The sequence below is a fragment of the Trametes versicolor genome (assembly GCF_000271585.1).
Source record: "Trametes versicolor FP-101664 SS1 unplaced genomic scaffold TRAVEscaffold_16, whole genome shotgun sequence".
NCBI lineage: Eukaryota > Fungi > Basidiomycota > Agaricomycetes > Polyporales > Polyporaceae > Trametes > Trametes versicolor.
This window is the reverse complement of record NW_007360336.1, coordinates 180,645-192,691: the sequence shown is the minus strand read 5'-3', so window position 1 is coordinate 192,691 and position 12,047 is coordinate 180,645. Positions and strand designations below refer to the sequence as shown.

At 60.4% G+C, this 12,047-nt stretch overlaps 2 protein-coding genes across 2 annotated transcripts; both read left to right on the top strand.

The window, feature by feature from the left end:
- TRAVEDRAFT_67581 (uncharacterized protein) lies at positions 1-2,165 on the top strand. Its single transcript, XM_008047115.1, has 2 exons — positions 1-83; positions 141-2,165. The coding sequence occupies exons 1-2, from the start codon at positions 34-36 to the stop codon at positions 1,579-1,581; spliced, it is 1,491 nt and encodes a 496-aa protein (XP_008045306.1). The 5' UTR covers positions 1-33; the 3' UTR covers positions 1,582-2,165.
- Positions 2,166-7,543: 5,378 nt separating this feature from the next.
- On the top strand, positions 7,544-11,187 carry TRAVEDRAFT_156905 (WD40 repeat-like protein). The gene is made up of 11 exons (XM_008047114.1): positions 7,544-8,188; positions 8,241-8,391; positions 8,444-8,580; positions 8,647-8,744; positions 8,800-9,086; positions 9,152-9,298; positions 9,363-9,479; positions 9,546-9,793; positions 9,913-10,009; positions 10,069-10,198; positions 10,370-11,187. The coding sequence occupies exons 1-11, from the start codon at positions 7,863-7,865 to the stop codon at positions 10,768-10,770; spliced, it is 2,139 nt and encodes a 712-aa protein (XP_008045305.1). The 5' UTR covers positions 7,544-7,862; the 3' UTR covers positions 10,771-11,187.
- The last annotated feature ends 860 nt before the right edge of the window (positions 11,188-12,047 follow it).

Here is a 12,047-nt window from a genome sequence, read left to right as displayed (position 1 = left end):
CCGTCCTCCGTCCGCACACGCAGCATCGTCCGCATGTACGAAGAAGTTTGCCTCATCTGCGGCAGGCCAGTCCTCGCCGACGGGTAAGTCGCATCCGCCCCCCGGCCCGCACATGCGCTCATCGCCCCCCTCCCCCGCAGCCGTCCGTACTGCAGCGACCAGTGTGAGAGCACCGACGTTACCTCCCCGTCCGTATCCACAACAAGCAGCGCACAACCATCGCCTTTCTTGAACTCTACCGCAAACGTCCCCGGCGCACTCGCCGAGGTCCCCGCACTGCTTCCGTCCACTCTCGGCCGCTCTCTCAAAGACGCGCACCAGACGCACCGTGTCCGCCACTCGGTATCTTCCTCATCCAACTCTTCTGTCTCTTGGTCGGCACTCGAGGAGGACTACGAGGAGGAGTCTGTCAACCCCGCACTCTACAGCGCGGGCACCGACGAGGAGTTCGGAGTACACCCCGATTACCTCTCCGCCGAGGCCGGATCCTCGAAACCCTCGAGCTCCTACGGCAACGTCTATCGTAACACCAACTCTTCCCTGGCGTACGTCCGTCGGCCTTCAACGACCAACAACCGGTCGATGATCCCTACTCTGCACCACCGGACGTCTTCGGCTTCTACCCCTTCAAGTAACGGTATCTCACAGAGTGTGCCTTACTACTGCTCGACAGAGGATGATGCCTCCGACGTGCCCTCCGCCTCCGCCTCTTCCATCTCCGGCCGGTCGGGACGCCGCTTGGGCCGAAAGTCGACGGACTCGGTTGCTCAGATCACGGACGAGAGCGAGCGCGAGAAGGATGACACTGTGACGGCGAAGAACAGGAGGAACCGGGCGAGTCTCCCTGCCTACTTCTCCCTCCTCACTTCGACCTCGCCTGCCGGCTCCCGGTCGCAGAAGAGCTTGTCGTCGCTCCAGACGCTTTCTATGATCTCGCGTTCTCTCCAGTCTTCGTCTTCCCCGCCTACTCCCCGCCTCGCAAAGCCGGTCGTGGACACGACGACGGCGTTCGCCACCGCGCAGATGGGACGTGTTACCAAGCCTCACATTGTCACCGCGGACGCAGCGCCTCGCGGCCGCAGCAGGCAGCGTGATCCTGACGGGCGTTCATCTTCCTCTCGACGCTCTGCTAGCCGCTCGCCGGGGGCGCGCGCTCACGCGCATCACAACGCCCACGCTCGCGCACGTCTGGACAGCATGGAAAAGGTCGCCGACTGGGTCGCACACAGCCCCGTGGTCGCCGCTAGCGTCCGCATTGCTCGCCAGCAGGTTCAACACCACCCCCACCACCGTCGCAACAGCTCTCCCCCGCCGCTCCCCAAGTTTGAGAAGTCGCGTCCCGACTCCGGCGTGGACCTCGACATCGGATACATCAACACCGCGGTCGAGGAGTTCGACGAGGAGGACGAGTGCGAGGAGCCCGAGCAAGAGCGGGGGTCTCGGCGAGGACGGCGGCGTACCGACGAACTGGACAAGTTGCCTCCGTGTGTCGACCGCAGTGCCCCCGGCTATGGCAACGGGCGTAGCGGTCTCATGGCGCGCGAACGCTCTCGCGGGAGGACGGTGACGTTGAAGCGGTGAACCATCCGGTTCAGTTTGCGACTGGAATGACGATCGAACGACCAAAACCACGACTGCATGTACGACCTCTCCTCTCCACGACACTCGCATTATTCCCTAGACGCATTTCAGCCTACATTCGCATTGCCTTCGTCCTCGCATCTCTCCTCGCTCCATGTCACCCAATCCTCCCCAAGTTGCTTTGTTGATATTCAACTATCGTTGTGCCCGACCGCGCACAACCACGCCTCCACATCCTTCCCTTCCATCCGCTCGCCTGGTCCACGCTCCTCAAAAGCGCCTTGGGTCGCCGCCAGGCTCACCGGCTATCGAGACCGCCCGCTCGCCGCTCTACTGCAGCTTATCGGTCGTCCTCGTCACCTTCCGGTATCTAGCTGCTGCCCTTGCCGCGCACTATCTATGTATCTATCGCATCGACTTGCATTGCCATCCGAGCATCTTCCGCCCCCATCCATCCATTGCTGCCCTATCTCTTGTCACCGCACGTTACACCCACACTCCGCATCATCCGCATCCGTCAACAGCAATCTCTATCAATATCTATTCCACCTCCGCTCACGCTCACCCACCCGCTCTCACACATCTCCACACCGCTCTCATCGTCAAAATTGCATTCGATCGCACGTACAAATCCTCGCCATTCCATGCCCCCCTCACCCCATTAGGTTACCACCCATTACATAAATACACTTGTTCCCCTTCGCCCGTCGCTAGGTACCGTATGGTTCGCCCCTTCTGTGTAGTCTTACGGCGTGCGGGCGTGGTGCAGAGCCACCCCACACGCCCTTCGCGTCCGGATATGCACATGCTTCGTCTGTTCGCCCTTCGCTCGCGTGTGCAATGTCATGGGTTTCATATGCCGTCTGCCGTGCGTGCCCTTCTCGAGCCTAAACGTTCGTGTGCGTGTTCGGCGGTCATGCGCGACCCGCACGGGCTCCTTCGCGTGTGCTTAGAGTTTCCTCGGCCACGCTTCTCCAACTCCGTCCCCCTTCTAGCGTTCCGCTGTGGCCGTCCCCGCGGCGGTCGCCTTGCGTGCTTCACCGCCGGCGTTGGCCTCACTTGCGTTCTTGGCCACCACGCCCTAGCTGGATATCCTCGTACCACCCTTCACATCTCACGATAAATCGTCGACGTGTCCCCGGGCTGCTCGCACTAGCCACACGTCGAGAAATAGCGACATCGTGACGCCGACACCTGACCGTCAAGCGTCCCCAGCCTGATGAACGCCGCCTCGCTCTCACTAGCAGCTGGGGCCTTGCTTGCGCTCTAGACCGCTGCGACTCGGACGGGATCATCTCATCACGGGCGGCGATGTCGAGCGCTGTCCGTGCGTGACTGTTCCACGACAATCGCTGTGGCCGACACTCGACAGGGATATCTCGTGCGTCTAGCTATTACAGCCGAAACGCTAACGATCGCGGGGGAGGGGGTGGCGCAGCCAAGGCGGGCTCGGAGGCGGGTGCGTGCCTCGACGAGTATATTGCGTATAATGCACTACATACCTCCGCGCACGCTACTTAGTGCGAGTGTCAGAACCCGACATCGACTCGGCAGTACAAGGGGCGGATATCCGGGCGGACAGCGCGACGTCGGGAGCGATACCGCGACGCGCTCGCGCTATTTGCGCTATAACACAGGCGACGTTCGCCTTATTCGTGCACCCCTGCCGCCTATCGTCCGGCTCTTGCCTGCTTATCGTCCCCCGTTCCTGCGTGAAGTACAAGGGTGGGCGAGCTGTGGAGATCGTGCGCGCCGACCCAGGAACGGTGCCTGCCGCAGCGCTTCGTACACTATCTGCGTATTGAGTATTGACCGCTATTGAGTATTGAACGGAGATCCGGACCCGAGCTGTGAGTTTGTGGGTGGATATCCGCGCGTGGGCGGCCTTCTAGTGAGGCCCTGACTAGTGGACGCCAAACATGTCAGTCCGTTCCGTCCGCAGCAGGCTTGCGGATACCATAACTAGAAGGCGTAGGTAGGCGTACGTCCGCCGTTTGTGCGACGAGACGCGCTTCCAGTGAGCTGCGCGGGAAGCGCGAACGTCAGAGGGCGTTGGGGCGATGTGTCTTGGAAGGTCACCAGGCAGCAGCAGCAGCACGCCTCGACAGCATCTCGTCCGAGTCTTCGAGCCACAGCCTCTCGTGCCGTCGGGGACTCGCCTGTGCCGTCGCCGCTCGCGTGCTAGAGAATCTGGGGACCGTGACGCCCCGTCCGCGATCGCTGCGGCCCTCAAACTTTGTCCATAGGATATCCCTTCGGAAGAGGAGAGGGCGTGACGCCAAGTTCTAAGGTTGCCGAAGTGGGCGGCGCATGCGCACGGGCGAGTGGGTACTGCGTAGGCGAGTGCCCCGCTTTGAAAGGGTTCGAACTTAGCGGAATGAACCATGACGCCTGCCCCTAGAAATGTTGCGCGAGAGCCGCATGAGTATGTACATCATCTCCGGCCGAATGTTCGTCATACGGTGCTCACCTGCAGCAATAATAATGCGCACGGCTTAGGCGACTCCCTTGCAATGTGCCGCCGCGCCGCCTTGTGCGCCTAGTCCCATGTACAGCTGTTACAATCGGCGTGTCAGCTGCTGCACATCACATTCATAATTGCCCAGGTGTGAGTGCATCGCGGCAGGTGACGCCCTCCGTCCCGGCCTGCCCCTTGCGCATCGGCGTCACCCACCTCCTCTCCGGCATAGAGGGAGTGCGAGACAGGCCCAGAACGACAGTGGGCACACCCCCAGATCGAGCGCGGGACGAGGCGCCGAGTGAGAGGTGCGTCACGGAGGCAAGCGACACCCAGCATACGACGGGTGGCTTGAGCTCGCCGCGGACCTCCAGTGTCGATTGCTGCTCCTGCTCGCGTCCTGATCGAGCGGAGGCGGATATGCACGCGCGATCGCCCGCCCGACCCCACATCCGCCCCGCGAGTCCCCTATTCTGGCCGAGTGGGGCGGGGTCGCGGCACCGCTTTGCGCTTTCTTTCCTACTTACTTTGCCCCGAAAGTCGATCGTGCGTTGCAAGGGGCCATGGGCGGAGCCACTCACCCAGGCACGGCACGCTAGTAGGAGGGGTGTCACGCCCGGGTTTACGATTTTCGGACATTGACATATTGATTGTCGCGGTTTGGAATAATCCAGTTCGTTTGGCTGTTTCCGAGAGCGCGGCGCGAGTTTGGGCGGTGGGTCAGGAGCTGGAAGTAAACCTAGCAACATAGAGACAGCACTGACGAGGTACCTGCCGGCAGAGTCGGGAGGCAGGGAGACGTCTATGATAGACTTCGTCTCCAGTATGTTGGACCGGCTTGGAGGCAAGTGGCTCGCGCGCAGCCGCGTTCGGAGGATGCTTGTTCGTCCGGTCGGCACCGTATGTATGGAAGAGAAGTCGGCGGAATGTGCGCCATGCGCCGCTGTTGCTTCGAGAGCCCAAGAGTTTCGCGGGTGACAGGGAGAAAGTCCGAGCGGCTGACGTCTTGCGCTAGCTAAGCAAATCTTGTCGGCGCGCATGCGCGAGAGTTGTCGGGAGCGCATGACCCGCCGCGTGAGCGGAGCCGGAGGCAGTCGTCTGTGTGTGCGGCCGAGGTAGTTTATCCAATATCGACTGTAATGATGCTGGCATGACGTGAGTTCTGAGCACACGGAATCCTCGGGTGTGATGGCAGAACGTGCAAGATGCATAGCGACCGAGCTTAACGTCGCCGAAAAATTCGCAGTGGGCGCGGGAAGCGTCGCGGCAGCCCGACACCCGACGGAACCCTGTGAGAGTGGGAATGAGCAAGCGAGGTCGTGTGAGGGTGGCGAAGTGCTTGAATGACCTCCATAAAGTGTCCATAGCGATCGAGTCCGCACGAGAAGTGAGCTTTGCGCATCATCGCTCGCGAGATGCTGTCGGCAGCTGAAGGAGAAAGGCCATACGAGTGCGTGGAGAAAGTACGCGGATGTCTACCCTTCTCCGAACTATCACGCTGCGTGCGAGGGCGAAAACGCGATTGCTGGCTGTTATCTATACGTACTTGTACGTACTTCGACAGGCACGGCATTCGGACATTACCGAATCTCCCAGAAGCTTGAACATCATCGTGGCGAGTAAGAAGTTGCAGTAAAGCTGGAGGGTCGTAGGCTGATTGTAGCACTCTAGCATTGCTTGCACCAGCGCTGAAACACTAGGTAGCGATATCAGTATCGATGGCGAGAGTAGGGTGGCGAAGGGAACGGCGAGTGTGTTGTCATAGCATCAGTATGAAGGTTATGGCGGAAGTGGGGGAGCTGTCCAGGGTGCTTGTTGTGGCGGAGGCTTCTAGGCCAGCTCTATGGCTTTCTTGGAGGCGGCGACCGGGCCAGACGAGCAGGATCGGCGGGGCTGCGGTGACGGGAGTATAGCACACGTTCGAGGTGTGAAAAGGCGGAGCTGGAGAGCCGATTATTGAGAAGACAGACTACTAGCGGGTTCGCTCAAAGACCTTAGCATCGTCTAGATTTATGAAGGAACGTGAGATGCCTTATACAGCACACCAAGAAGAGGAAGGAAGTAGTACTCACCGTCTTGGATCGGATCGTCGCACATGGCGGCGTATTGAGACGCTTGTCGACCTGCGCGGATTGAGGGGTCGTTACATGTACGTTCACGCTTACGCTGCAGTAGCAGCCGCACCGGCAGCATACACGCTAGTGCGGGACACCAAGGCTCCCCTGCCCGCTCTGAAGGAAACACGAGGCTGCGTTCTACAGCGCGCGCGCAGGACTGCAAATCCGATCATGGCCTCGGCCATACTGCAAGGGCTTGAGGACGTTGCATGCTCAGTGCCCGAAGACCGAATCCCTCCCACGGCACCAGCTGATGCTCCAAAAGAGCTCCGGCAAGCATACCCGTGTGCCCTCCCGTAAGACGGAGAATAGACGGTATCTGCAAAGGGGTCATTCCCACTTACCGCACGCTCGTAATCACGTACACCCAAGTTCAAGTGAAAGAACGCGTCGACTGATCAGGATTCCCTGCTGTGCTTCTGCGATGCCTCCAGGCCTGTCGTCTCAGAAGTGCGAGGCGACGTCAGGGAGTAGAACGAGCGTTCGGCAGCAGTCCATAAACGCGAGCCATAATTGGGCGATATCTGCCGCCAAGCTTCGGGATGTGTAAGCCTTTTGTGCTTGCGCGGCCAGCTGCAGCATGCAATGAGGCATCGGAGACTGCGCGGCAACAGGCAGGCAGACGACCGGGCGCCATCGATAGGGGAGCATGCGTGCAAGCCTTTTGTAGCACGGGGATGTACGGGAGATGAGATGGGAATAGGTCGCGGTGAGCGAGGGGTATATATACGTCGAGCTGAGCTGGACTCGCCTGGCAGATCCTCCCGGTTCAGGATGTGTCGAATATGGGTTTCTCTGGCCAGTCGCTGGCAGTTCGGAGGCAGTCTAGGCCATATCATTGACCGCGGAGGCGGACTGCGCGTGTTGTTGCGCGAGGATTACATGTACGATGGCCGGCAGGCGCGTGTCGATGTCGGACTTCGATAACGCTTAGCATTGGAGAGGAGTCTTGTCCACCCGTGCACGCCGCTGGGTGTAGCGTACGCCCGGCGCTGTATGTCGAGGAATATATGGGGGATGAGTGTGTTTGTGGAGGCGGAGATGATTGTCGCTGGAGAAGAGGCGTGGGGAATGGCACTCCGCCGCGGTTGGGCGAAATGAGAAGGGCGGGGTCGGGGTGCTGCTGATGCTGGCTGTGGCGAGCACCTCTTGCTCTGTACTCCCACTGATCCTACGACCATCGCCGTCTGTGCTCGGTCTCTCGATCGAGCCGTGCTCGCTGTGCCCGCCGTCCCGCAGCAACCGCCGTCACCATTCATTCACGCACACACCCCTCCTCTCCGCGGGTCACCGAACCGCTCCAGTCCCCAGCGCTGGACTCAGACCCGACCGCCCACGCCCCCCGCCCGCGCTCCTCGCCCAGCTCATCCCCGACGCCCAGGACACCCGCACACTCAATCCGCACAGTCCCGCACACCCGCACTCGCGCAGAGCTTGAGGAGGCCGACAGCGACGCGCCGTCCCCCGAGTACGCCCCGCTCTCCGTCTCCTCTCCCTCTTTGTCCTTCCTCCACCCGTCTGCGAGCACCTCTTTCTCGTCTCCGTCGGCACAAGCCAACCTCGACCCAGACGCCGAGCTTGCCCGCGCACGTAAGCGACAAAGAGTCGACCCCCAGCCCTCGTCTCCTGCATCCTCGTCTCTTGCTTCCATCGACCGTGCCTTGATCTCGCCTGATTCTGCACCTGCCCTCATACGCATTCGAAACATGCGCCTCACTGAGAGTGATAGAGATTCTGCTTTGTCTGTCTCCCTAGACTCCGCCCCCGAGGCTGGCCCATCACACTCACCTGGATCCTCGAACGGCCATAATGGTACAACGGCGAAGAGCAACGGTTTCTCCCTGCCATACAAGAATGGAGCATCGAATGGCACATCGAATGGAGGAGTTGACGGGCTTGCATCGGAGAGGCACAGGCCGCCGCCGGTCGCACGAGTCTCATTACCCGGGAGTACGCTCTACGACAATTCGTACGTGGATAGAGAAGAGTTCGTTCGTCTGGTCATTCAGAGTTTACGAGACGTCGGGTACATGTAAGTCCCATTCGCTGCTGTCACTCTGACCTTCTAGCTCAACGGCCATAAGTGAATCGGCAGCAACTCTCGAGGCCGAGTCGGGTTACATCATGGAGACGCCAGAGGTCGCTGAGTTCAGGCGGTGCATCCTGGACGCCTCATGGACGTCTGCGGAGACGGCGCTGATGCGTCTCGGAGTTACGGAAGGTGAGGGACTATGGGTAAGTGCAATGGAGGCTGCTCCCCGGTGTCGCCACTCAACGTGCTATGCAGGAGGCGAGGTTCCTCATCGCGAAGCAGAAGTACTTGGAATATCTCGAGGCCGGAAAGACTACTGCAGCGTTGGCTGTCTTGCGTAACGAGATTGCGCCACTGAACCCGGAACTAGACCACCTGCATGCATTATCCAGGTGCGTTCTACATCTGGGTACACCTCAATGCTGAACTCACAACGATGCCGCCACTCTGCTCCGTAGTCTAATGATGTGCTCTGACCCCGCGGATCTACGAAGTCAAGTAGCCTGGGACGGAGCAGGCGGTACATCACGGCGACGACTACTCATGGACTTGCAACGTACGCATGCACTGTCCCCGTGCACTCAGGTAGACCTAACTTCACTCCTTCACAGGTTATATCCCATCATCCGTTATGATTCCCCAACGACGATTCGCGACACTCCTCGAACAGGCACGATCATACCAACAAAGCCGATGTCTATACCACAACGTGCCGCTGCGGAACCAGTCGTATTCGCTCTACGCGGATCACCTCTGCGACCGGAACGCGTTCCCCCGTGTCACCACTGCGGTGCTATCTGTACATGATGACGAGGTATGGAACCTCGAGTGGAGTCATAGTGGTAGGTATCTCGCGACAGCAAGTAAAGACAGGACCGCCATCATCTGGCGCGTCGAGGTGAGCAGCGTCCCAATGTAGGTGAGTGTGGTACAGAGCTGACAACACACGGGCGTTTGGAGCAGTTCGACAAGGATCCGCGTTTCAGGGCATACTCGCCGGAGTTCATGCTCAGCGATCATGAGTACGCCGTTGGTTGCGTGTCGTGGTCGTTGGACGACACAATATTGCTGACGGCCTCGGAGAACCGCATCACTGTGTGGAACTCTAGGGTAAGTCGCGCGTCCCATTCGGACGTCGGGCGCGCTTAATTAACCACTTCTTTCGAACCAACAGTCTGGCGTACGGATCCGAACGCTCGAGCAGCATACAGACGTGGTCACCGCGCTCGCGTGGCTACCGGACGGTTCGGGATTTATCTCCGGCGGACTTGACCGCAAGATTATCCTCTGGGTGAGCACTGACTGGTCCATCGCAACTTGTGGATGAACAGTGCTGACCTCTGCGGTACTCCTCCAGGACGCGGACGGGAAACCCCGGGATACGTGGAACCGCACGCCGATCCGGGTGACGGACCTCCAGGTCTCCCCAGACTTCACGCGGCTCATCGCGGTCGGGATGTACGACGCACCATCGATACCACCCGGTCCGGGCGTAGCGCAGGACGGCGGGGGCATAGGCGGTGTTGCGGCAGGAGGGGCAGGCGCAGGACGCGTGTCGGAGACGCGCATCGTCATATACGACCTCGCGACGAAGCAGCCGGAATCGTGCGTCTTTTTTGCTACTTTAGCGTCGCGTTCCACCGTGCTTCTCGCGCGCGAAGTGCGCGCGGGCGTGCCTGGGATATGTCTGGTGTGGACTGACGCTGACCGGGCGGCGCACGCAGGATGATCCGGCTGGAGGGCGAGCTCACGAGCGTGAAGATTTCGCAAGACTCGCAGTACGCGCTCATCAACCGTGCGTCCGAGAACGGGCCCCCGGCGGTACGTCGTGTCATTCGTGCGCGGCAGATGACGAGGTGCTCACGCCAAGCGGTTCGCAGGAGATCCAGCTGCTGGATCTGAGTTCGGAGCAGGTCGTGCGCAAATATACGGGCCACAGCCATGCAAAGCATGTCATCCGCAGCTGTTTCGGTGGCGTCGAGGGCAACTTCGTGCTCAGTGGGAGCGAGGGTACGTCAATGTTATGTTGTGTGCCTTGTGCGCCCTGTCTTCGACCGGGACTGACCGTGCTCGCACCCTTCTTTTTTTCAACCGTTCTTTCGGAATGCTGCGCGGCGCTCGCTGTGCCTATGCGCCATGCGCCACCTCCCCACCTCCCTGTGCGCGCTCGCACACCCGCAGACGGGAACGTATACATCTGGCACCGCGACACGGGCGCGCTGCTCGAGGTGCTCGCCGGGCACGGCGAGGGGAGCGTGAACTCGGTTGCGTGGAACCCGGTGAACGAGCGTATGTTCGCGTCCTGTTCCGACGACAAGACGGTGCGGATATGGGAGGCGCCCCCACCGGACGCACTCGGTACCAACACTCGGACCGCCACGGCGGTCGAGACGGACGCGCGCGAGAGGACGTCGGAACACGAGGCAGATATCGGCAAGGGCAAGGGGAAGGGTAGGTGGGACGCGGGCCCGTCGACGTCCGCGGGTGTCATCGCGAGTGGGGGAGGCACAGGTGCGGGATCCAGCTTGAGCCCGGACGTGGCGAGCGGGTACGGCATCGGGTCGACGACGGCGCTCTTCTGAGCGCCCACCCACTCCCGTCCGAACCAGGACCGTTTTGCATGGCGTTCCTTCCACTCACCTTCTACAAGACATTGCTTGCATCTAATGGTTCCCTTCTTCATTACCCCTCGATTACGTCGCGCCTTCCGCTCTGCCCCGGTCTCGCTCAACTCACGCATTCACGATCGCCTCCCTCCCTCGCACTCCCGCCCCCGTCTCCGTCCGTCCCCGCCCCGCTCTGCATCGTGTCCGGTCTGGCACACACAACGCATGCTCCGCTCCACACTTCATTCTGCCTCATCTCCAATCTCCCACTTTGCATCTGCATTCTCTCACGTCCACGCTTCAGTTCTCGCCGCCCACTACTAGTTAGACTGTTCTGTACAGATACGATACGCTGCTGCTGAGTATGCGCAACGGAGGCACGCCCTGACGACCCTCGAACGAACGGCTTGTATAATATGAATGTATGTACGTACGGCGCGTCCCGGCGAATGTCATCTTGGGAAAACCGGATGCTACCACGGTTGCGGGTGCGTGTGGTCGCCGGTGGGACTTGGGTGCGCGGCGGGCGACTCGGACACACGCGACGCGTACTGGCTCCGTGGTCACGGGATCGTGCTGCCCCGGCGCTTGACGCCGGGCTGGCCGGACAGCGGAAATGGGTGGTTGGCTTGCCTTCAGCTTGTTCACCGCGTTCGTGCCGATCTGCAGCGGACACCTCTTTGTTCCTGATTCGTCGGGCACAGCGGGCTATAATTTGCAACAAGGTCTAGTCAGGTCAGTCATGGGGTGGCAGTAGGTCCTTGGGGTGTCCTTGCATACCAAATTGTCCCCCAATCGCAACCGTGAGTGGATATTCAACATTCATTGCTTCGAGCGCATGTAACGGTGAGCAAAACTTCCTGCCATCCGTGAAACTCTGATTGAGTGGGTGTACGTACTACGCGGGTGTGCCCAAACCCTCACTGACATTCCGAGGCCCTCCAACATGGATATGCTGACAGAGCCAAGGTCCTAATCGTACATGGCCAAGTATAGCCGAGCAGCGTCGTCTCGCCACGTACTCTACCTGGCAGCCCGACTGTATAGGGCGCATAGTCGCAGGACCGCCTCCAAACTCTGTCATGGCATTTGTGAGCAGTGCAGCTTCTCTCATGCATCCGCCAATTTGCTCAGTCTCGTACCATACGCCCTCCAGCCGCGGCACCCCCACCGACAAGGCGCGACCCACCTAGCGGGTCGGTCGCACAGTCGTGCGATTGCAAGGCCTCGAGGCACGACAACCTCCAGGAATC

What these genes read in the sequence shown, in the direction of transcription:
- TRAVEDRAFT_67581 (XM_008047115.1), top strand. Translation starts at nt 34, where the DNA reads ATGTACGAAGAAGTTTGCCTCATCTGCGGCAGGCCAGTCCTCGCCGAC. An exon ending in AGGCCAGTCCTCGCCGACGG is followed by an intron (nt 84 to 140) that starts GTAAGTCGCATC and finishes CCTCCCCCGCAG; the next exon opens with CCGTCCGTACTGCAGCGACC.
- TRAVEDRAFT_156905 (XM_008047114.1), top strand. Translation starts at nt 7,863, where the DNA reads ATGCGCCTCACTGAGAGTGATAGAGATTCTGCTTTGTCTGTCTCCCTA. An exon ending in TCACTGTGTGGAACTCTAGG is followed by an intron (nt 9,299 to 9,362) that starts GTAAGTCGCGCG and finishes TCGAACCAACAG; the next exon opens with TCTGGCGTACGGATCCGAAC. An exon ending in CGTGCTCAGTGGGAGCGAGG is followed by an intron (nt 10,199 to 10,369) that starts GTACGTCAATGT and finishes GCACACCCGCAG; the next exon opens with ACGGGAACGTATACATCTGG.